Source organism: Crocuta crocuta, unplaced genomic scaffold, assembly GCF_008692635.1.
Source record: "Crocuta crocuta isolate KB4526 unplaced genomic scaffold, BGI_CrCroc_1.0 scaffold181, whole genome shotgun sequence".
NCBI lineage: Eukaryota > Metazoa > Chordata > Mammalia > Carnivora > Hyaenidae > Crocuta > Crocuta crocuta.
In genome coordinates this window covers 510,009-535,204 of record NW_027527952.1, presented here as the reverse complement: position 1 = coordinate 535,204, position 25,196 = coordinate 510,009, and the positions used below count along the sequence as shown (strand labels likewise).

General features: G+C 39.2%; 1 protein-coding gene across 2 annotated transcripts in view; it reads right to left on the bottom strand.

Moving 5' to 3' along the window:
• Positions 1–25,196, bottom strand: part of ITGA1 (integrin subunit alpha 1) — a 156,780-nt gene that overhangs the window by 59,845 nt on the left and 71,739 nt on the right. For both annotated transcript variants that reach the window (XM_077752498.1, XM_077752499.1), the window contains 3 exons: positions 12,715–12,863; positions 8,867–9,017; positions 222–387 (listed from right to left, as the gene is read on the bottom strand). In XM_077752498.1, the coding sequence (XP_077608624.1) occupies positions 222–387; positions 8,867–9,017; positions 12,715–12,863 (466 nt within the window). The remainder of the gene's footprint in view (positions 1–221; positions 388–8,866; positions 9,018–12,714; positions 12,864–25,196) is intronic.

Sequence of the window (25,196 nt, the reverse complement as noted above, 5' to 3'; positions counted from 1 at the left end):
CACTAGCACCGCCACGTCTTTACTAAGAGAGCTGCCAACAGACACAGGGCTATGTGAGAAAACCATCTCAGTGACAGATTTACAGAAAAGGGCATTGTTCCGTGCTGGCCACGATACACAGTAAAAGTGCATTAGCTGTGTAGAAGAAATAAATATCCAAATCCCATTACATTAAATTGATTTGTAGAGAAAACATGCGGGAGTATGAGAAATTGTCATACCTTCCAGGGCAAATATTCTTTCTCCCAGAGCTTCAACAATAGTGACTAGAGCCAATTCGTCAGAGACGTTGAAGAAATGCTTTTCAGTGGGTTCACTTGCAATTGATTTTATTTCTTCCACAAATTTTTCAGTGCTTAAATTTCCTCTGTTATAGCTCCCAAGAATCTAAGACGTGACAAAAATGGCAAGGTTATATTTTAAATTTTATATGTTAATTAAGGATCTCAAGCACTTTGTCCACAAACAAGAGTGTATATAGTACCTTAATATAATGTGATTTTTATATACTTCCACATTCTTGGAAGAATAATTTTCAAATATGTGATTTCCTAAAATTAAAGTAAAATACTGTAATTGATAGAGAAAAATATAAAGGACAATCTTGTATGTTTGTGAAAATTTCTTCTCTTGCCTTACTGTGTCTTTGTTTATGACCAGCTATATCTTTAAAGTCTGACAGTTCAGAAGTAATGTTATAGTTTCTGAATGTCTCTGATATTATTCCAGCCTATGCCACCAACCATTTGCTGGTAAAAGCAGTTAGTATGTGAGTTACTTGGTCTTGAATAGGCATTTTTTCCTGATCATCTTACCAAGAGACAGTCCCATGCATACAGTTTTAAAACAGATATTGAACTAAATAGAAATCTTACTTAGCAATTCCTGTTTGAAACCAAATGCTGAAGACAGGGACTTTTTTTTTCTTTTTAATACAGAAGAGAGAGAGGCAAGAATTATTTGTTACAGTTAACTGTAATTACTGAAATGTCTTAGTAGGTTTTCCCAAATATCTATTTTATTTTTTAAAATAAGTTTTATTGAGATATAATATATATACAGTAAAACTCACCCTTTCTAGATATACAATTCTGAGTTTTGATAAGCCCACACAGTAGGGTTACTACCACTTCAAGGTGTAGAACATTTCTATCAGTGTTGCCTCTTGCCCCTTGTGGTCAATCCCTTCCTCCCCCTGACGCTTACAGCCGCTGATATATTTTCTGTCCATAAGGCTTTGCCTTTCCAGAATGTCGTATTTAAGTAGTCATATAGCATGTAGCCTTCTGTGTCTGATTTCTTTCACTTTGCATAATGCTTCTGAGAGTCATTCATGTTGGCCCATGAATCAGCATTCAGTTTTTTTAATTGCACCCAAACTGGAAACAACTCAAATGTCCGTGAACAGTAAAGTATAGAACAAATTGTGGTGTATTCATACAATGTATGATAAAAAAAAAAAGAAATCACTGATGCACAAATATCATGGGCAATCATTATGTTGAGTGAAAAGCTAACACAAAAGAGTACATACTGTATGATTTCATTTACATAAAATAAAATACGTAACTTAAGCGATGGTTATATAAGGCACAGCATGGTTACTATAGAAGTGGGTATTAAACACAAAAGGAAGTATAAGGAGCTTTCTAAGGGTAATGGAAATGTTATATATCTTGATTGAGCTGTCAGTTATGAGAGTGTATGTGATTATCTAAAGTCATCAGATTGTTCACTTTGTACAGAATTTTCACATTGAAATCTGGTATTTTACTATGTGTTACTTTAATTAAAAAATTAATGAACTATAATGACATGAAACAATATGGATTAATTTTTAAATTAATTAACTTTAAATAATTTTAATTAAAATTAACTAATTTTGAAAGTCAGAATGCAAGCAGGGAAGGGGCAGAGATAGAAGGAGGGGAAGAATCTGAAGCAGGCTCCAGGCTCTGAGCTGTCAGCAGAGTCCCACTTGGGACCCGAACCCATGAACTGTGAGATCATGACCTGAGCCGAAGTCAGATGATTAACTAACTGAGGCACCCAGGTGCCCCTTTTTTATTTTAGAGAGAAAGAGTGCATAGGAGAGTAGCAGACAGAGAGCGAGAATCTGAGAGAGGGAGAGAGAGAGAGAGAGAGAGAGAGAGGGAATCTCAAGCAGGCTCCACGCTGAGCATGGAACCCAACTCATGGCCTGGGATCATGATTTGAGCCAAAATCAAGAGTCAGACCCTCAACTGACTGAGCCACCCAGGCACCCCAATATGGATGAATCATAACATTAAATTTTAAAAGTTTCAAAATACTATATGCAGCATGACACCATGTTAAAAAAAGGAACACTTTTAGAATTATTTTTAGATATGTATAGGTACCAAAAGATTAGAAAATACAGTATAGATTAGGGTCTATGGTTGCCAGGTGGAGGACACTCAGGTGGTGAATGTGGTCAGGCCCATGGATGCTTATAGTGCATACTTACAATAAGTATGAAGGTACAATAATAAACATAAAAACCTATAAGGTGGCCCATGCTTCCACAAATGATGAGGTTTCCTGAACAAAGGATCATGATTAATTTAATTCTGTGCTAGTGGAATCTAAAAAATGATGGTAAGATTCTGAGCTCTGTGCTATTGCTTGATTTTTAAAATATCCTACTCCTTGAGGACCAGAAGACAGTAGAATTCTCTAGCTTCAGTTTACATTTTTAAATCATAAACATAGATTTATCTGGTAACATTAAACTGAGACTCTATGGTGTCTTCAAAGTTCTATTGCAAAAACGACATGCCACAGTCCCCATGTGCAGTTCAGCATTGTTTACTGGGCAGATCGTGGACACGTGAGTGGGCAGACACAGGTGGAGGCATCAGTCATGATCTGCGCTGGATCTTCTGGCCACAGACCCTGCCCCTCTCCTCTGAACACCCGGCTACTCTAACTCTCCTGTGGCTGCCTGTTCTAGGCGTCTGCGTGTATATTTCAATGTGAGATTCAAAATGGTAGATTTAAAAACTGATATTTTTATTAAGAAGGGTACAGCTCTTTGCTTGTAGTTAGAAAAGAGCTAAAACTACTGTTTTTTTTCTTTCATAGTTTATTGTCAAGTTGGTTTCCATGTAACACCCAGAGCTCATCCCAACAAGTGCCCTCCTCCATGCCCATCAACCCCCTTCCTCTCTCCCCCACCCCCATCAGCCCTCAGTTTATTCTCAGTATTCAAGAGTCTCTCACGGTTTGTCTCCCTCCCTCTCCTCAACTATTTTCCCCTTTCTCCTCCCCCATGGTCCTCTGTTAAGTTTTTCCTGATCCACTTATAAGTGAAAACATATGGTATCTGTCTTTCTCTGCCTGACTTATTTCGCTCAGCATAACACCCTCAAGGTCCATCCATGTTGCTACACATGGCCAGATTTCACTGTTTCTCATTGCCATGTAGTATTCCATGGTATAGATAAACCACATCTTGATCAATTTGTCAGTTGATGGACATTTAGGCTCTTTCCATGTTTTGGCTATTGTTGAGAGCGCTGCTATGAACATTGGGGTACACGTGCCCCTATGCATCAGCATTCCTGTATACCTGTATACCTAGGGTAAATTCCTAGCAGTGCTATTGCTGAGTCATAGGGGAGTTCTAGTGTTAATTTTTTGAGGAACCTCCACACTGTTTTCCAGAGGGGCTGCACCAGTTTACATTCCCACCAACAGTGTAAGAGGGTGCCTGTTTCTCCACAACCTCACCAGCATCTATAGTCTCCTGATTTTAAAACTACTGTTTTAAGTGTTGCTATTTATGATCTTGCAACATACTTGTTTATTAGCATCATAAGACGCATGAAGGTTTAGATTAGTAAATGAATCATTCAAATGTTAATGGTAGGAACAGGGTTGTGTGCCAGCTAGTCAGGCAGGCAATGTGGCAGTTCTAGAAATTTCCTTCCTAGTGAGAGTCACTGAGGGATTCATTCTTGATTCCTTCCTCCTGCTTGAGTCACACCCTCGCTCCTTTCCCACAGCATCCTCGGGGAGGGTTCTGATGAGTTCTGTGCATCTGTACATGCAGGTCTTCATCCAGTTCCTTGTTCCTTCCTTAGGCTCCCTGTTCATCTGTAAAGTGTGTGGGTGAGGCATAATGCCCTCACGTCTGTGAAGAACTTGGTGCTGCTTTGAAGATGAGCACAATTTAGGAATCCTAGAGTTGGCTCTAAGGAAATCAGCACACTAGTTAGCTTGCTTTTTGATTTTTGAACGTAACTTTTTACTACTTGTCCAGATTTAGGCAGGAAGGGCACTAAGAGGAACTTGCAAAATTGTATCCAAACACAAAAGTTTGGTTCCTGTCTACCTGGCTGAAAAGCAAATGCAAGCAACAGAAACCATTTACATTTGGACAGAGACCACTGGTGCTTTTCCCCACTTCAGCTATTTGATGGGGGAAGAGAATTAGTGGAAATGAAGGTCAAGAACCATCCAGATAGGGAGAGAAACCCAAGGGCCACTTGCTCGTATTATATTGAAGAAATTCTCTCTCATATTTAAACACAATTAAGATGCCTTTTTTACAGTTGAGTATTTCCCCACATCTAGATGGACATGCCCCAGAGAAAGTATGGAAAAGGCAGAGAGAGAGTCTCCAGCCTCCAGAGTCTCCATCATATGTGTGTGTGGATTTCAGGATCACTGGAGTTTGGCTCAACACCGCACTCTACACCTGGTATTCCTCTCTGGACACACTGTTGGGCTTCTTCTTTGTCAGCAGTTTTGCTACACATGTGTTTCTTTTAGATTCATACAGATCCTGTATCACATGAAGAGCCCTGAGTCCCCAGTGTTTTACCGAATTTATCCTATAAGTCATGTGACATCCTTGGCAGAAAAGTCACCATCTTTCCTCCTTAATTCCTATTGAGCATATTCTAGATTCACTTTTGCACTGACATGTTAACTCCCATTTCACTTATAAAGTGATACAGTTGAAAATACATATAGAAATTATAAAGATGTTTGGACCATGCATGTTTGAGGTTCATAGTTGTGTTGTAAATGTCAGACATTTAGCGAATTAAATGTGCTCTATGTGACAGACAGAGACAAATGGATACAGTTCAGTGAAGAAAATGCCTAAATGCCATACTTAAAGAATAAAAGTAAAACATTCAGATGCAATATGAGAGTACATATTTGGAAGAAAATATAAGAGAAAAAGATTCCCAGGAATTATTGTGACTTACATCCCAGTTTGAACTATTTGTATTACAGAATAAAAATGAAAATAGAAATGTGTTTTGATCCTTCACCCAAGGATCTGGTAGCTTGTAGAAACATTATTTTCTATGAATGAGAAGAAATACAAAATAACACTTATAAATTACTTCTGTTTCACTTTATACAAATATGTCAAGCCCAGGCATTTGGTATTCTGCTAATATTTACCTGAAGTAGACATCCAGAATTGAACCTCCCTTGAGGCAGATGTGTCAAAATGTAAAGTGTAGAATTCTTTTACATGTACTGTAGTGCCTTTTGTATGCAAATGAATGGAATGCTAAGATACTTTCTAACTTCTCTGATTTTCATTTGAATGCTGTAGATAATACACATTTCACAGCCATTATAATTCCAGTCATTATCATTTAAGATTAGAATATGAATGTAAAGCAGGTTCCTGCTAGCAGTGTTTAATATCTCCAAGTGACAGAATACAGACCATGGAACAGAGTACTCACACCAGCTCAGGACCCTCACCAAATCTAAGAGTTTAATGGGACACGTTTGCAGTTTTATCATAGAGTGCTTAAATTTCTTTTTAAAAGTTTTAATGTTTAATTAATTAATTAATTAATTAATTCTGAGATAGAGAGACAGAGTGCAAGCGGGGAAGGGCCAGAGAGAGAGGGAGACACAGCATCCGAAGCAGGCTCCAGGCTCTGAGCTGTCAGCGCAGAGCCCAATGTGGGACTCAAACTCATTTACTGTGAGATCATGACCTAAACCTAAGTCGGCCGCTTAACTGACTGAGCCACCCAGGAGGCCCCTAGAGTGCTTAAATTTTCAATAGTCAATTATTTTTGGGTCATTGTTTCCCCTAAAACACATCTGTAGTGTTCAAGATCAAATGGTGGGTAAAAAAAAAAAAAAATGGAGTAGGAGAAACAGTCCATGTGATTAACAAGGGCAGACCCTCAACTATAATTGATCATGTGAAGCATGAATGCAGCTGCAGAAATGCCCAAAACCTTTCTGTGTGAATGTATAAGAAGAGGAAGTAAAATAATTGTCTTACTTTCTAGCTTAGCACAAACTAAAAAATAACAAGGTTCACTGGGGACAGGAAATATGAATTAGAAAAATAATTCTTGAAGTGAAATTTTCCAATACAATATTTATAACATTTTGAAGAGCAATTTGATAATAATTCATTGATTAAAATAGGAAAGGAACTCATGATTTTATGATTCTCCAGGAAGATTAATGCAATTATGGGTAATAACTTATTCTCACCTACTGTAAATAAAAGAGATGTTGTTGAAAAACAATTCAGGCTAAGCAGTTAGAGCTCTGAAATGTTGGCTTCCTGTCTTATTTAGAAAAACCAACTTATATTAAGAAGACTCCTTAAAGGGCACATGCTATGGAAGTGAGAGTGAACGATTAGAAAGGAAGGCTGGACACAGTTGTTAGTTAAGGTTCAGAAGCTGAGAACAGGGGTGACAGTCTATGGGAGCCTATCTCTGAAGGCTTCTGTGCAAGAGGGCAGCACAACTTATCTATAAGATTCCTTCTAGCTCTAAAGCACTATAATTTTATTACTTCATGGTTGTAAACTGTAAGAAAAGTAATACTGATTGGTTGCCTAGCCTGCCATTGTGCTAGATATTTTCACAGTCATTATCTCACTGATTCTTTATCTGAGAGAAAGAGAAACAATATTGCTCTATTTTACAGATAAAGAAGCTGGAGCTCAGAGTATTAAGTGACTTATTTGCTGTCACAAAGGCAGAATTTGAACAAAGGTCTTTCCGGCTCCAAAATATATGCTCCTCTACCCTTCCCCCTACCCACCCTTCTTAGACTCCCTTCTGGAAAATGTCCATGGGTCTTAGTATCTCTGGGTCTTTTTGCTCTAGTACAAAAAGCAGGGGGTGGAGAGGACCGTGGTGCTCTTTGGAAGTCAGCGGAAGTTAGTGAAAACAGGTTAGGACAGTCCTGTAGCACTTTCCAGAGATCCAAGGCAGAAGAAAGGGAGATTGGGGTGTGGGGAAGAACAGCCCAGGACAGTGGTACATATGGTCAGTCAAGGGGGCTATGGAGGCCTGGCCATGTGACCTTCCAGCCATCGGGCCTGCTGTCCCTGGGTTTCCTCATCATAAAATGGGGAAAATAAAGGTTGCCCTCCTCTTTGGGGTGCCATGAAGGACACAGAAAAAAACACTGTAGGTTATAGCGTGTGATAATTTAAATTAGTTTCCATGTTTCAAAGGTAGAATTTTTATTTCTCTTCTTCTGAATGTCCCTTTCCATGGGGTGGCACCATGAAAACTGAGTTATCTCAGTTCATGGAACTATTAGAAGTTGATTTAGAAAAGAAAAAATGACTAATAAGAGCTATAAAGCACTCTGACAGTCTCTCTCTCTCTCTTTCTCTCTCTCTTTTGTATTCGAAAGGCAATTGTTATTAATAATGGATTGCTTTTGTATTGGTACAGATTTGCTCACAAAGAGCTAAAGTACTTTATATGTAATATCTTCTATATCATCAATAGCAGGCTAGGCTTTTCCTTGGAACTAAAGGAAATTTCTGTGATCATTCTTCCCTTCTTGTGCAGCTTAAATGCAATTATAGGAAAACATTTTATAGCTGCTGGCTTCACTTTGGCTGCACAGTGGGGGACTATGAAGTAGGGATGAAATGGCTCTGCACAGAGTGCATAAGTAATAGGTCAGTCTCCTGATTCCTCCTCATTCCACCAGTAATGCCAAGAAAGTGGCTGGTGCAGAGGAATACCTGTAACTACAAAACCACGTAAGAAAGTCTTGCTGGGGAGTCTGGGTGGCTCAGTGGGTTACACGTCCGGCTTTGGCTCAGGTCACGATCTCATGGTCTGTGAGTTTGAGCCCCGCGTTGGGCTCCGTGCTGACAGCTCAGAACCTGGAGCTGCTTCGGATTCTGTGTCTCCCTCCCTCTCTGCCCCTCCCCTGCTCATGCTCTGTCTCTCTCTGTCTCTCAAAAATAAATAAATGTGGGGGGAAAAAAAGAAAGTCCTGCTACTGCAGGGACTCTTCTAAGTCCTGGTGTAGACTGTCCAGAGTAGACAAAAAATTAGGTGACCTTTTGCTTCTTTCCTGTAACTCAGGAAATGTGTAGGTGCTGAAATGTCATTGTTCACTTTTAGCAGATTATTATGAGTTAAGTACTGATTTTCCACCTTCCCAAATTGTGGGAATAATTATTAATTAGCAGGCACTGTATTTCTTACCTAGCACATCTCCAGTTCCCTCCTTCCCTCCTTCCCTTCCTTTTTCCTTCCTCCCTTCCATCTCCTCCTTCCCTTCCTCTATTCCATTCTTCCTCTGTTCCTCCCTCCCTGCCCCAGCCAGTTCCTCTTTCTATCCTCTTCTTCTTTTCTTCTCTTCTTTTTCCTTCCCTATTTCTGTCCCTTTCTTTCTCTCATCCTCCCTTCCTGGGGCCATAAAGGGAGCAAGACCCAATCCTGCCTCTACGGAGTTTACTTTCAAATGGAGAGCTTTTCCCTTCTCAACCTTGTCTCTGTCACTTTCATAAAATAACCATGATACATACACATCTCTCGTCTTCACACCAGAGTTTGGAAGCCATTTCTAGCCACGTACTTACAGCTATGGAAAACCGCTGAATGTTTTCATCCTCACAGTCTTGGATGACCTTATTCAGTCGATGGTTGTCATGGGACTCCCCATCAGTTACAATTACCATAACTTTTTTAACTCCCCTTCTGGCACCCCGGGCTTCAGTGAAAGCCTCCTTCCTGAAGTAACCAAAGAGAAGAGAGAAGCAAATAAAACACCACCCCGGGTTAGGCAAAGTGATAAACAAAAGAAAAACACACAACTGTAGTTACACTAGTGCTGTCCCTCCAAGATCAACACTCACACCCATTGTTCAAGCTGGGAGACATGATGATCACTATTTGTAATAGTTTTAGATTTATCCCAGCTGACGGAGAGGTCACCATTTTGCTGATCATCACATATCCCATACACAAAGGGCAGCAGTATTTCATTCTTTGGAAACTTGTCAGGGAAGGTGTGACTGGAGCACACATCAGATCTAGAGAAGGTCAGATCTTAAATACTCTCTCAGCCACTCCTTTCTCTACAAACACTCTTCTTTTCTTCTGCTTTTGGCAGAAGCTTTTGCTTTGTCCTCACTTCCCCCATATCTACCCTGACATTTAAAGAACAGTATGGAAATCCTCTGAGCTGAGGAGGGGAGCTGGGAGAAAATAGAATATTTGTGTGGCTATGAGTGCTTGAGAGTGCTTTTGGGTATGGGGGAAAAATCAGCCATGGTAATAAAAGACTGCAGACAGCTGTGGTCTCACTCAGTGTCAGAGCAGGGCTATGGCAGCAAAAGGGGCTGGAGTAGCTGTCAAAGATTTGGCCTGAACTAGGTTTTAGGACACAGAGGATGGGGTGGGAGAAGGTGGCATGGAGAGAAAGGGAAAATGACATGACCTAACTGCAAAGAAAGGAATTTTTTATTTAACTTAAAAAGTGTGCGCTTCTTCATACACACACACACACACACACACACTTTCCTTGTATTATTTTCTTTCACTCAACTCACTTCCTTCTCTGGAGTCAAGTAAGTTTATTTAGGAATGAAACAATGAAAGGGTTTTACATAATATTTTTTGGATTTTGGTATAAAATACAGCAATCATTGTACTGAATGCTCCTTTTAAATATTTTACTTTGGTCATAAAGACAAACACCTGGAGTTTGGGATATGCCAAAAACATATTTCTCTTACACCAACCTTCCAAATGGTTTGCACAATACATATTAGTTGTACTGTAGGAACATAGTAAATTTACAATAGGAGGAATATTGTGAGCAGGAGAGAAGATCCCAGTGATTTGGGCAAAGGAATTTTATCTGTGATTATTTTCCTTTAAAAAGACTGAACGCAAATATGACAGATGTTAACAACTGTTGATTTGTTTGGTGAGTACACAGGATTTTGTTGTATGATTTTTTTTTTACATTTTTGATTTTCTTAAAATTTTAAAAATAAAGGAGGTTTTTAAAAACAATTAATCACTAAGGGACTGCACATATCTGCCCTCTAAACTACAGAGGTAGATTTTCTGACTTCTTTGTATGTACAAAGGTGAAAACAGATGTTAAAGGCTAGTATTTAAATGAAGTTCAGATATGGATAGCATATAGGATTCAATTCTTTTTGTGGTCCTAATTCTTTAGAAGATCACCAAAACTTCCTAATTCTCACAAAGATATAGACCATTACTAAATGAACTTCGGCTAATGGAGATAGTTAAAAAACATTTCTTAAAGAAAATCTGGTAGATCTAAACAAGGCTTGGTTTTATAAACATAAGAGTAGCCATTGGCAGAACTCTTTTTTTTTTAATGTTTTATTTATTTCTGAGAGAGAGAGAGAGAGAGACAGCGTGAGCAGGGGAGGGTCAGAGAGAGAGGGAGTCACAGACTGAAACAGGCTCCAGGCTCTGAGCTGGCAGTCAGCACAGACCCTGACGTGGGGCTCGAACCCACGAACCGCGAGATCATGACCTAAGCGAAAGTCGGACGCTTAACCGACTAAGCCACCCAGGCGCCCCGCCATTGGCAGAACTCTTGAGTGGCTCTTTCTGTTTCAAATATCTTCAGCAAATTGCCCATGACCCCCAAATACTACCATCCAATGAAAATAGAAGTAAAGGATTCTAAAAAATAAAAAAACATTGCCTGTAGTTGGCCCTGCCTGAAAGGAATAAAGAGCAATTAAAAATAGCTTCAATGTGAAAAAACTAACGTACAAGAAGGATACTTAGTAATACCACTGTGGAGTTTTATTTATATACAAAACTCAATAAACTGTGTGTCCTACAGCTAGACCCTTTGTGAACATGTAGGCAAAAACCATATAGGGTTATGGTATTTATGCAAGAGCAAAGCAGCTAGAGTATTTCTTCAGTTAGTTTTCAAAGATGAATATTCATTCTTAAGTGGTTGCCTTTGGAAAATACACAGCTCCCTACAGGCTCAGAGCTTTCAAAGAACACTTTGATTTACTCTGAATGTGCAGTCACATTTAGTCAATTACTTAAGGAGGTGCACTCGGTACACCTCAACATGTGCACTCTCTGTGCATGCAAATTGGTGATCTGAAAGGCAGGTAAATGTAAAATTACCCCATCTGTTTGTGGTTACTTTCTCTCGAGCCCCATATAACTAGAACCACATGCTTTTCTAACACTTAAGAGTCTAATGCTGCACAAGAAATCTCAGTTCTTCAGAATATCCATATTAACTATTTTAACCCCCTTGAAATACTGATCTCAGTAGGCAGGTGCGGTGAGAGCATGGATAATTAGTTCTTTAAAATCAGATGAGAGTCCAGAAGGTGAAGACACTTAACAGAAGGATCCTTAGTATTAGTCAAACTACTTATTAGTATTTCCTGTGATTTTGGTATTGCTTGGTTTTTGTTCAGAACCTTATTATCTTTAAAGGCAACTCACAAATAAAACAGCAAAAGATGAGAGTAGGGTACAATTGGGCAATATATAGAAAATAAAATATTCTACATTGTGATCAAAGGACAGTTCTGTAGCTTCTCATAGAATGAAGTTCAACCACAGAGTGGATTATGTGCTCTCCATGGAGGTGTAGGATGAAGGAAGGGATGTAAATTAGAGAGAATTTGGAGAAAGGAAGAAAGTGCATAAATGATGAAGCTCTTTCCACTTCTTTCAATCTTTGCACTGAAAATAATTCAAAGACAGCAATATTGAAATTGGCCTCTTAAAAACTACTTGAGAGCTTTAATAACCCTATATTAGGTACTGTAAAATTATGGATATACTAAGATACAAATATATATTGAGTCGAAGTGGATGAATATTAATCCTTTTTTAAAAAATCAGATTCCTAGAAGCATAGACAAAGAACAAAGGGAAAAGACATTCACTAATATTTTGTCTTAGTACCCAAAATCATGATGCAGTAGACTAAAGTAGTTTTTGTGATTGATTTTTCATCACTTAAGCCTTTGGAATGAGAAGACAGATAAGAAGGGCAGGGAGACTATGTTGTAGAAAAACTTGATCCTATAACTATTAGCTAAGTGATAGAATCCAGTTTTTAAAAAGATGGCTTTAAGGGGTGCCTGGGTGGCTCAGTAGGATAGCGGTCCAACTTCAGCTCAGGTCATGACCTCACGGTTCATGGGTTCGAGCCTCGCATTGGGTTCTGTGGTGACCGCTCAGAGCCTGAAGCCTGCTTTGGATTCTGTGTCTCCCTCTCTCTCTGCCCCTCCCCTGCCTGTGTTCTGACTCTCCCTCTCTCTTTCAAAAATAAACATTAAATTAAAAGAAAATATTGCCGAGATAAATGCTCAATCAATACCCTAAAGGGCTTGATTGTGAACAGTTAGTCATGGATAGTTTTTTATTTTGGTTTATTTTTTAAGCCACATACCTGGCTGTGTCTATCCCAAGGGCTGTCATGGTCTGTCGACCACCTCTCTGGATTATTTTATTTGCTGCATCAAGTACCTCATCCGTTGATGAGTACTTATTGAGGTTGAACTCATGGGTTACATTTTCTCCATACTGTACAATTCCAACCTGAAATACCAAGCCATTAGGAGTTAACCAGCTAGCAATATTCAATTTCATTTTTCTTTAGTTTAAACGTCTAGATCAGATGTCATACATTTTTGTCTTTCAGATAGTTTAAAAATTCAGCAGTACACAAATCTTTCTATTTTGACAGAAATAACCATTGCCACTTGTAGATATTCATAGCCCAAGGAACAAGAATGAAAGTGCTGTTGTTAAACTTCTTAAACAATTTGTTTATGTCTTCAACAGTTTCTACTGAATGACTCTGCAAGCCTTGTGGAGTAGAAGGTGCAACATACTGACACGCCTTCTGACTTCATTGAGCTTCTAAATGAGAGAGAGAGAGAGAGAGAAGGAGAGAGAGATTCAACACATGATCATTCCAATGCCTGTTCAATTGCAAACTATGGAGAGAAGGCTGAAATGGAAAAGCTGTTTAGCAAGTAAACCTAGGGCCCTACTTCAAAATGGGGGTTAGGGAAGGCCTCTTTAAAGTGATATTCAAGTTGAGACCGAAAGGTGCAAGGAGGGTGGAGACTTTTTAATTTCCCACCCCAAAATCAGAGATTCAGAAAATTCTATACCCAAATGAATGTCTTTTTAATGTAGAAATTCTGGGCACTTCATTTCTCGGGTCCTGGGGAAACAATTTGAGACAAGGCTGCCTTCTTCCAAGGGAATTGCCTCATTTGCCCATTGGTAAAGTTGCCTCTAGCACTTTCTTCCCACCCATCCTATTTCCAATTCTGATCTCACTTCCAAGTGGCATGAAGGTTCAGCATCTACCTTCCAGCCTCCCTGAGGATATCACAGTCGTCAGAAATCTTTAGGTTTAATTATATGTCTGATTCATAGTTACCTTTCCACAGCTGGGTCTTCTTTGAAACCAGAAGCATACTAGGCATTTTCAGAAAGCAAGAACAAAACCTTCCACTTTTAAAATAATCTTTATCATCTTTGAGCCACCTTTTAGGGTACATTAGACATCTTGAAGCAATTATGCCACCATGCTTAAATAGGAATAGTACCCTATATTTTTAATGCCTTTTAAAAAGTTTTCCCCTAATTTATTCAGATTATAATAACATTAATTAGTATCACATTTTATAAATGAGAAATTCTTAGTTTAAAATATTCCTCACAATGAAAGGGCAGAAAAGAGTCTAGTCTAAGATGGAAATCCCTTATCCCAGGGATTTTTCAATGGAAAAATCACCCTACTTCATCTCTACAAAAATATGCCTCCCTGAACTCCCTGCATTCTGTGTCACCTCATCCTGCTAGATTCTGCTAAATGCTGCTGCCATTGATGAATTGCTACTTGAGTTCAATGAGCTAGCTAGCTGAGATACTTTGGAGAATATAATACAGGAAGCAAACAAACAAACATTATATTTTAAAAGTAGAAATAGAACACATTAATCATTCCTTAGAGTTGCTTAGTTGGGTATAGGGTAAGTAAGAAAAAAACAGAGAGCATGTGCAAGTGTAAGATAAGGTATATAATAAACTGAGTGAACATGTAATCCTCTCAATCCATGTCCAGGATAGCCCTGCTCTTCTATGAATATACCTTTCACTGAATATCTGCCACCATCGGTTGCAAGACCACGTGCTATTATAATTGGAATAAAGATGATCAGAAATCCCTTTGGAAATAAAGCATGCTACAACTAACTAATTATGCAAAATGATAATAATAATAATAATAATAATAAAATGGATGAGGATACACACGTAACTCCAATTCAGGTTATTTCCTTGAATCATAATTAAGTGTTATGGATAGTTATCTATTACTCTCTACATAGATTTAAAATTATTCTCCCAATGACCCTCACAGATCTTAATTAATAATCCAGGGAGACTGAATAATTATTAAGGGAAACCATGAAGGTTCAACATTGTCTTTGTGTATATAAATGTTTAGTGTAAATAAAAGTAAAATGATTTTGCAACTTAGATAAACATTATGCCTATTTTTTTGGTACCAAGGTGAATGAATGCTGCTGTGGAAGTTAATTGCTTATCCATTCAGGACATTTTACAGAGTTTCTTTGTTTTTATTTCTCTTTGTTTTTGTTTGGTCAAGCAGGAGGCTAAAGAACTTAGAAAATTGTCATTCCTGTCATTATTTTTATTCATTTTACTACTTGAGTGAATCTATTGAACACCCTACTCTCCCATTTGGATAAAATATTGAACAACCTAGTCTTATTTCTTTGATTTCCTCATCTTCAGGAATCTTTTCCTCTAGATCACCTATGTCATCCACTCTCAAGGTCGTACCCTTGACCTTGTCAACTGGAAAAACCGCAGCACCTCCATCTCAATTTCAAGTGTTCTACTGTTAACTTGAGATCACTTATGTCTGTCATCAATTCCTTCACCACATCAAGACTTACAATTAATTCAGAGATCCTATGGTTGGGTTTTTTTTGTTTGTTTGGTTTTTTGTTTTTGTTCCTAGCCTAGATTCCATGGTCCATCACCACAATCATTTACTTGCAAACTTTAACTCCTTTAACCTTTTCCCCCCCATTAATTCACTTGACTAACTTCCAACTCTGGTTAAGTCCAAATATCTCCTTTACTTTCTGTGCTTCTGTGACTCCAAATGTTTCTAGACAAAATATCACACAAATTGTAGACTGGTCTCACTTTAAAGTTACGGCCATGAATCTCAAATGCGGTTGCACATAACACTGCTCAACGGTCCTACTCCTTTGCACTAATGAGAGCACTTTGCTCCCATTTATTGAGTGCAATCAAATTATAGTCATAAGCTATTAACTCTTCAGGAAAAAGAGAGTATCACATTGATACATGGGGAGGAGTTCACATGAGAAGAGGAAGAATTTATGCCAATTAAATAAGGCTGCTTTGTGCCATTATATTTGACATTTCAACATACTTTACATATCTTATAAAACCTACGATGCACTATTGGATTATCTGGACACCAGGAATAGCAGAAAAATTTTAGCCTCTTGGTAAGTCAGAAATCAGTGCTTTATATCTCCTCCCTCCCTTCCTCTTTCTTTCTTTCTCTCTCTCTCTCTCTGTCTCCCTACACATATCTCACTTCTATAAGTTTACTCTTTAGAGAACTTGTAACTGTCAGTTGCCTCCTTCTTTCTTTATACTTTGCTTCTAACAACTCCATATGAGTCTCTTCAGAGGACTATCTGTCCTTGGACTGCTCGATCTGCTTTGTCCCAAAGGTTCAAAGAGCCAAGAATGCCTGGAAAGTTTTTTCTTTCTCTCCCCTTGCCCAGCTCCACAGGCAAAGCCTGAGTGCAGACAGAGAAAGACTAGCCTCCTCACTCAGATCAGCTGAAGGCCTTGATTTCACCTGAAATCACACCCTTGGTTGTCCTCAGATGCTACTCTGTTTTGCTCCCCCAAATCTCTTACTATTTTCTTTGAAAAGCACTCCCTTAGTAAATGGGAGTAAATGGCTCATTTTCTCAGGGTTTGCTTCTGGGAAACCAGATTTAAGACAGCTATTATCTGAGTTTCTACATTTCTTCATTGGCCCAGGCCAGACCTCACTGCCTTGAACCTGGACTGTGGCAATAGTTGATCTCTTCACTGTTGGTCTTCCTTGTATTTCCATTCTCCTCAGCTCTCCCATGTCTACATATTTATGGAAGGTTAACTGTCTTGAAATTCTGCTTACATAACTTCCTTGTTCAAAAATCTCCAATAACTCCTCATTGCCTACATCAGTGACTTTGAAATACACTCTAAATGGAATTTTTATTCTATTTAAAATAGAAAACAGATAAAACTTGAAGGCGCTCCTTAGAGATACAAGACTTGCAGGGTAAACCTCAATGTTCTTCCCCTGGCCTGCAGTCACTCAGCAGATTTTTTAGTTCTTCCACATCGTCAGGAGTCCCCTGGATGAACTCTGTCCCTACCAAATGTCTTTCCTCATCCCTCCAAAAAAGCTAAGTTCTACCCATTCTAGAATATCCAATACAAGTTTTACTTTCTCTGCAAAACTTTTCCCACCTAGTTGTCAGTCTAGCTTACTGATCTTCCCCTTCTCTGAACCATGAAGCAAACTTGCCTGTTTTATTCCTGGAAGTACTGCATTCTTCTCAACTTCTTTATATGCATGCTTTATCTCCCAACTACATTATATGTTCCAGAGGGGCAAGCAGGACTGAGGAGCATGGACTATGTCATAGCTTTCGGTACTCTCTTATCCCATGCCACTGTTTTGCTTCGCTTATGACTGACCCTCATACATTCTTACTAGATGACTGTAACATTTCACATAAGCAAGTAGAAGACTGAGATAGCAGGGAAATAATGATAAGCAGAAAAAGAGAGACACAAAGATGTGTGGGAAATGAGAAGACTGGGGGAGGTGGAATCTCAAATCTCAGGGAAATGACGCTCAGTGTAGGTCCCTGGCTGATACTTGGCTACATATTTCTTTAGGAATCAGACAGAATAAGGCCTGTTGTGTCTTTGCCAGAAAAGGGTGGGATTTATTGATTTTCATCACAGGAAAATGGTGAAATCACGAAACAAACACATGTAATGCTTTGCTGAGTACTGATGGGACCCAGTTAATAAAAACAGTTTCAGTCCCGGCAAAGGGTATACTTTAAGATTCATACTTGATGCCACGTATATATGTACATGCAACAGAATCAAATAAGGATGATAATGAAATAATGATAACAAGTGAGCCACGTGATGCATACACATTTTGAAGGAGGCAGGAGGAGAGAAGCACAAGCATATTTACTGTCTCACAGTGAAAGGCCTCCTGGAGGGAAGAAAGTGCGGTCCTGAATGAGGTATCCACGTAAAGAACAGACAGTGGGTTTACAAATGTAGAATGGAGAAAGCAAAGGAGTCTTCAGTGGAGAATATGTCAAAAATGATAACGAACTGAAATCATTCTAGGAACTGAGAAAAAGAAAAATGGCCAATAACAATCATATTTGACTTGAAGCAGCCCATTGTGTTGGAATGATGCAAAAACCAGAGCGTAGAAGAGATGTAGAGCACTGTTGAGGAGTCATGGAGACGGACAGACTCCAGGCATGTTTGCTGAATGGAGGTAAGTAAGCAGGGACGGCAGTTAAAAGAGGCAACCAGTTAAATGTGGCCTTTCTTGAAGAGAACATGGAAAACGGGTAGCTTAGGGCATCGGTAAAAGAGCACAGGAAGATAGTAACAAAGCATTCTTTTTTTTTTTTAATATTTTATTTATTTTTGAGAGAGAGAGACAGCATGAGCAGAGGAGGGTCAGAGAGAGAGGGAGACACAGAATCCGAAGCAGCTTCCAGGCTCTGAACTAGCTGTCAGCACAGAGCCCGACGCGGGGCTCGAACCCACGAACCCACGAACCCACGAACCGTGAGATCATGACCTGTGCCGAAGTCGGATGATTAACCGACTGAGCCACCCAGACGCCCCCAAAGCATTCTTATAAAGAGTAGAACAAGGGGCGCCTGAGTGGCTCAGTTGGTTAAGCGTCCAACTTCGGCTCAGGTCATGGTCTCGCAGTCTGGGAGTTCAAGCCCCACATCAGGCTCTGTGCTGACAGCTCAGAGACGAACATGACTTGGATTCTGTCTCTCTCTCTCTCTCTCTCTCTCTTTGCTCCTCCCCCACTTGTGCTTTATCTCTTTGTCTCTCTCTCAAAAACAAATAAACATTTTTAAAAAAAAGAGTAGAACAAGTACAACAGTCACTTATTGGAGACAACTGAGAGGGAAGCCTTTATGTCCTAGGGAGGCATAGCTTGAACTTCCTGATTAAGCAGAACAAAATATATAGGTATGTAATTAAATCTAAGGCCAAAGGGAACTAAGATTCAGGCTATCACATAAATCAGGCACACAACTGATAAAGGATTCTGTTACATGAACCAGAGGCTTGTAACACTTATTCAAAACCACTTAAACATGAGCTATACAATCCTTCTTCAGCTAAGCCATGAACTAATATTCCCTGACCCCTTTTCTAGGGAGTACTAGCACCCTTTTGTAGGTTACTAGCTACGAAATTTAAAGAATTCCATGGTCAAGTAATCTTGGAAAACAATGGGTAGCACAAAGTTAACATGTATCTTTACAGCAGGGCCCGCTTCTATCTCTATCTCTCTTTATCTCTCCCTTTATCTCTGTTGTCTGCCTCTCTTTCTCCTTTTATTGATATTAAGTAAAAAGAAAAAATGCCACAGGGGCGCCTGGGTGGCTTAGTTGGTTAAGCGTCCGACTTTCGCTTAGGTCATGATCTCGCGGTTCGTGGGTTCGAGCCCCGTGTTGGGCTCTGTGCTGACTGCCAGCTCAGAGCCTGGAGCCTGTTTCAGTCTGTGACTCCCTCTCTCTCTGACCCTCCCCTGCTCACGCTGTCTCTCTCTCTCTCTCTCTCCTAGAAAAAAAAAATGCCACAGATTTCAAATACAAAAGGCCAAGTCTTTCTCTTCTGTTCCCAGTTGTTCTATTCTGATTTATAAGCAAATTCTTTTGAAAATGCTCTGAGTCTTTAATATGAAAACATGCATGGTGAATCACAAATTGGAAAGCCTGATATATTTTATTATTTTATTTTATTTATTTTTAAACATTTTTTAATGTTTTTTTATTTATTTCNAGCGAAAGTCGGACGCTTAAACGACTAAGCCACCCAGGCGCCCCGATTTTTAAACATTTTTAACATTTATTTATTATTGAGAGATAGAGACAGAGCATGAGCTGGGGAGGGGCAGAGAGAGGGGCAGACACAGAATCCAAAGCAGGCTCCAGGCTCTCAGCTATCAGCACAGAGCCCGATGCAGGGCTCGAACTCACAAACTGAGATCATGACCCGAGCAGAAGTCGGATGCTTAATTGACTGAGCCACCCAGGCACCTCTATTTTATTCTTATTTAAGGGAGTATTTTTGGGGAGGAACATATTTAATGCCTCAAACAGCATAATTTAGAAAGCAATGCTTTACAATATTGTAAATATTGTAAATACAATACCTCCTCACAAAGATTAAATAATTGTTTTGCCTCATTCACCTTTGTTATGTTTGTGATATACTATCAGTACAATAATCACCAATATATAAGATTTTACCTCATTTCTAAGTTGCAAATATTTTGGGCTCAGGGACAAAGTTTCAGTTTTTTTTAAATTGCCCATGACACCTAGCTTAATACTTAACCAAGAAGTTACTTCATATATATCTGCTGAATTACAATGAATTTATTACATGAATGGTTTTCATTTTGTTGAGGGATAGAGAAGAAAGAGGAAGAAAGTGAATGTGAGAAATATAAAAGAAATCACTGAAAGGTGGGCCTGCTGATTTTTCTCTCATGAACTTCAAGTCACAACAGAATGACAAAGAAGTTTAAGAAAGAGAAGTGTGTAAAATAGCTATTAAGTAAATTGAGTTAGAGTTATGAAGAAGTGGAACTATTCCCTCATTTAGAATTATATTATCACCTTGTATTGTTAAGTCAAAGTTATAAAAGCAGTTGCTAAATTTTAATTTCTAGCCAAACTAAGTTTCTGCGGTTCCATTAACAATTAACATTATCAGCTCAATGGCTTCTTTAGGGGAATAATGATAGGGTGAAACAGTGAAGTTTTCTGTGTGAGATACACAATTGCTGAACAGAAAAAGAGCTCAGGTTTTGTGTCTGGCCAATTTATATTTTCTTTAACCAAACTATGGTACAAAGCCCTGGCCTACCACATGCTTCTAATGTGATTAAGCTGGAATAAGAATGTAGTAATAATACAGACTGTAATCCCAGCCAACTGTGAGCATGGGCCATTCTGAGGCTATGTTAGCTGGAGCCAGGCTTCACCTTTTGTCACTGTGAAGAGGGGCATAAATGAGACTGGTTCCTAAGGAGGTGGAATGAGTCCTCAGAAAGATAAAGTTGATAGATGATAGATATAGGTCCTAGGAAAAGGGTGTCTTTAGGTGCCTTCTTGGATGCTGCTGCAATGAAATTGATCCAAGTTCAAAAATGCAAGGATAGGAGAGTAAAAGTAAAGTTCTGAGAAGACTGTGGCAGTAATCAGGATGAGAGATGAATGGGGCTGAGGCAGTAACACCTGCAAAGAAAAGCCTGAAACCTAATATAAAGGGCATCTGGGGGGGGGTCCCCCACAAAGAAGCACTTTTAGCTCAGTGACTTCGTGAAGGAGACTGAGAGAAACAGGTCATCACAACAATGATTTGTAACACAAGGAGAAATGAAAAGTCCCAGCAATGAGATTTTTCCAACCCAAATGATTTATCTCCTATGTGCTCAGCAACACATAAAACTGTAAACTGTATCCCATAAATAAAAGGATTAAGGCACAATGCTGTCAAAGTGGAATTCACAGTCTGCCAGGAGAGACAGACACAGAAGTAAAAAAACAGTGCTACTGAATGATGACAGCTGTAAGTGAAGGGTGAGTAGAATGTATGGGGACAAAGGAGGGGAAGGAATTGTTTATGGGAAGAGGGGTGGAATGACCATGGAACGTGACAGAGAGAGTGACATTGGAACTGAATCACCTATCATAAAGTTCACCTAGCACCGAGGGCCTGGATAGAGAAGGGCACTCTGGGCAGGGGGACTCTGTGGACACTGACTATGTGCTCAGAGAAAGCGAGGGGAGGAGCCATTGCAGAGCCAGAAGAAAGGCAAGAAGGCACCAGGGAGGCAGGCGGCAGTGGGGACGAGGGGTGCCAGGTGACAGATGCTTTCCAATCCACTGGGGAGCTTGGATAGTACTCAGCAGGCAAAGATAGGAGAATTTTATCCAGGGAAAGGCTATGGTCTGAATTTTACCTTGGAAAGATAGCTCCAGTGAGTGGGGGATGGAGGAAGGGGAGAATGGAGATTGGGTGGCAAGTGATAGAGAAGACTGACCTCATTCACAGCACTGCTGTCAGAAACTATAGCCTGATTGACAAGGGAAGGGCTGCAAGGTGCCTTCAGGCTTCTATTCAGACTTCAGAACAATGAATCAGGCCTCATGTTTATGACTTCTAGGGAAATGGCCATAAAATGTGCAGTAAAAAGAAAGATAAATAATATTCCTAAAATTTAATTAATTTCTCTCTTTCATTTTGCCTGGTTTAATGTTATGCTATGCTCTTGATAGCAACAATCTAGACATTGTTCCATTAGTATATTTCACTTTTATATCAAGCCTCACAATTTACTGGTTTTATTTAGGGTAATGCACTCGTATTTGGCATATTTATATCATTCTCATTTATTATTAAAAGCAGTGTTATGCTTAGGTATTGAGGATCGATAAGACCTCCATAATGTTTACACCATCATATCTTTTATGGCAAGCTCAGAGTGTTTCAGGTTTGTTTTTATAGGTGGTTTTTTAAAAGGCAATTTTATAGCCTTTACTCTGTCTTGGGTAAAAAACTGATTTACAAAAATTCCTTCACTATGTTTCCAAAAGTATTAATGGGACCACACGGAAACCTGTAAGAAACTTGGAGTAACTATTTGGAGTTGATGTTTTGGTCACTTGTGCTGCACTCCCCTAATGTATACTAATTGTCATGTGGAAACGTTAACGGAAGCTTTTTGTTTTCCTTCTTTCTTCCCTTCCTTTCTTTGTTTTGTTTTTTTTTTTTCTTTTGTGGCGTTGACAATTACTTTCATATCTTTTCAACTATCTTTCAATACATGCAATTACTAAATGGCAAACCTATGAGTACAGAGAATAGGCTGCCATATTTTATCTTTACCTGTTGTAATAAGTGTACAGCCATAATCAATATAATAAACAAGAATTCATGAGGTATAGTCAGAATGTGACTTTTTTTTTTTGTTCATGATCCCTTTAAAACTTATTTAGGGTGAAGTTCTTCTATTCTCCTGATTAGAAAGATAAATGTCTTATTCTCAGTTTTAAAATATCTGTTAAAAAAAAGAAAAGACCTGGGACACCTGGGTGGGTCAGTTGGTTAAGTGTCCGACTTCGGCTCAGGTCATGATCTCACGCTTTGTGGGTTCGAGCCCCGTGTCGGGCTCAGAGCCTGGAGCCTGTTTTAGATTCTGTATCTCCCTCTATCTCTGACCCTACCGTGCTCACGCTGTCTGTCTGTCTCTCTCAGAAATAAAACATTAAAAACATTTTTTAAAAAGACCTATATAATTGATCCTTGAACAACATGGGTTTGAACTGTGTGGGTCCACTTATACATGAATTTTTGGGGTAAATATAGAATAGTACTGTAAATGTATTCTCTTTCTTAATGATTTTCTTTTTTTAAGGTTTACTTATTTTTGAGACAGAAAGAGAGTGAGAGAGAACAAGAGTGTGAGTGGGGGAGGAGTAGAGAGAGAGGATCCCAAGCAGGCTCCATGCTGTCAGTGGAAAGCACAACATGGTTAGATCTCCCAAATCATAAGAGCGTGATCTGAGCCAAAAATCAGGAGTCAAAAGCTTAACTGACTGAGCCACCCAGGTGCTCCTTCCTTATGATTTTCTTAATAACATTTTCTTTTCTCTAGCTTACTTTATTGTAGAGTACAGCATATAACACATATAATGTACATAACATGTATTAATCTACTGCTTATGTTATTGGTCAGGCTTCCAGTCAACAGTAGGCCATTAGTAGTTAAGTTGTGGGGAGGCAAAAGTTATATGCAGATTTATGACTATGCAGTGAGTCAGCGCCCTTAACCTTTACATTGTCCTAGAGTCAACTATATTTTTTGTAAATTGGTTTTAAATGTTTATTTATTTTTGAGAGAGAGGGAGAGAGAGAGCAGGGGAGGGGCAGAGGGAGATGGAGACCCAGAATCCAAAGCAAGCTCTAGGCTCTGTGCTTGCACCACAGAGCCTGAAGCTGCGCCTGAAATCAATGAGCCGTGAGATCATCACCTGAACCGAAGCTGGATACTCAACTGACTGAGCCACCCAGGCACCCCGGGTCAACTGTATTTTAATGTAGGTTGCACCATACGGAATTGCTGTATTTGCAGGTCAAAAATGATCAAATAGCAACAATTTCATATGGTTCAACCTAGATTAAAAAAAAACTCAAGGAGACAAAACATCAAAGTTGATTTATAGTTAATTCTTCCCTCTTCCTCTTACTAATCCTTACAGGGGTTGGTTTTCTGACCTGTTATCAACAAACAAGCAACTTACCTCACTTAACACGTTACTCAGCCTCTCCTACCTTCTCCGTAAGTTGAGATTTGGGGCTAACAGACCTCTATAATTTCATCCAGCTTTAATTTGTGGCTCTGTGAAATTGTATTTACCAAGGAGAGAGGATTAGGGAAGAGAGCCAAGGAGGAAGGGAGAGGTCCTCAGACTTCAGGGGGAAAAAAAGAGTCCATGTGAAACATGTACCAGATGGAGAAGCAAGTCAGAATTCTAGAATGGCCTTTTATTTTTTTTTAAGTTTATTTGTTTATTTTGAGAGAGACAGAGAGAGTGCAAGTACGCAAGGGGCAGAGAGACAGTAGAGAAAGGGAATCCCAAGCAGGTTCTGCACTGCCAGTACAGAGTCTGATGGGGAGCTTGAACCCACAAAGTCATGACATCATGACCTCAGCTGAAACCAAGAGTCAAACGCCTAACCAACTGAGCCACTCAGGCACCCCAGAATGGTCTTTTAAAGGATGCAGGCTGCCTTATGCTCTGTATCAAGAAGAGATACCAAATTTCTGGTAGTTCACTTGGGGAGACTAATTGCAATGAGAAACTTCTATCCTTTTGTGATGCATAAATGTCCATTATTTTTCAAATAAATTTATACTGGTTTCAAGATGTTCTTTATTGTCCAGAAGGATATATATACCCTTACCCCTCACCTAGCTCTCACCTATTCAGCCTCGGAACACAGCCATATGACATTTCACTTTGAGGTTTGCATCTACTTTGTAATTTTTAACTATCATCCTTTTGGGAAAATGCATTTTGTATGTGTGTGTGTGTGTATATATATATACGTATATATATATTTACAATTTAAGTATACATATACAGAAACATATAAAAATATATCATATATTTGTGTGTGTATTCATGTCCTGTACCAGGTGTGGGCATGGCAAACATAAATGCAGTCAGACCACTTTTTCAGTGCCTCAGAAATTTCTCCAAAAGTAGAGCTTTGGAGCGAAAAGGAAAGACACTGGTCTGCAGGTGCAGACCTAAAGTCTTCTGTGTTCTGCACAGAACAACCATTTGACTCTGACTCCAGTGCTAACTCTTGCTCTTAAGGCACAAATCTCATTCCGACATTTAATTTGCCTTTTAATCATTGTGTTCTTTGTATTTTAAGCCATATGGCCGTATAAGTTTAATCAGCATTAGA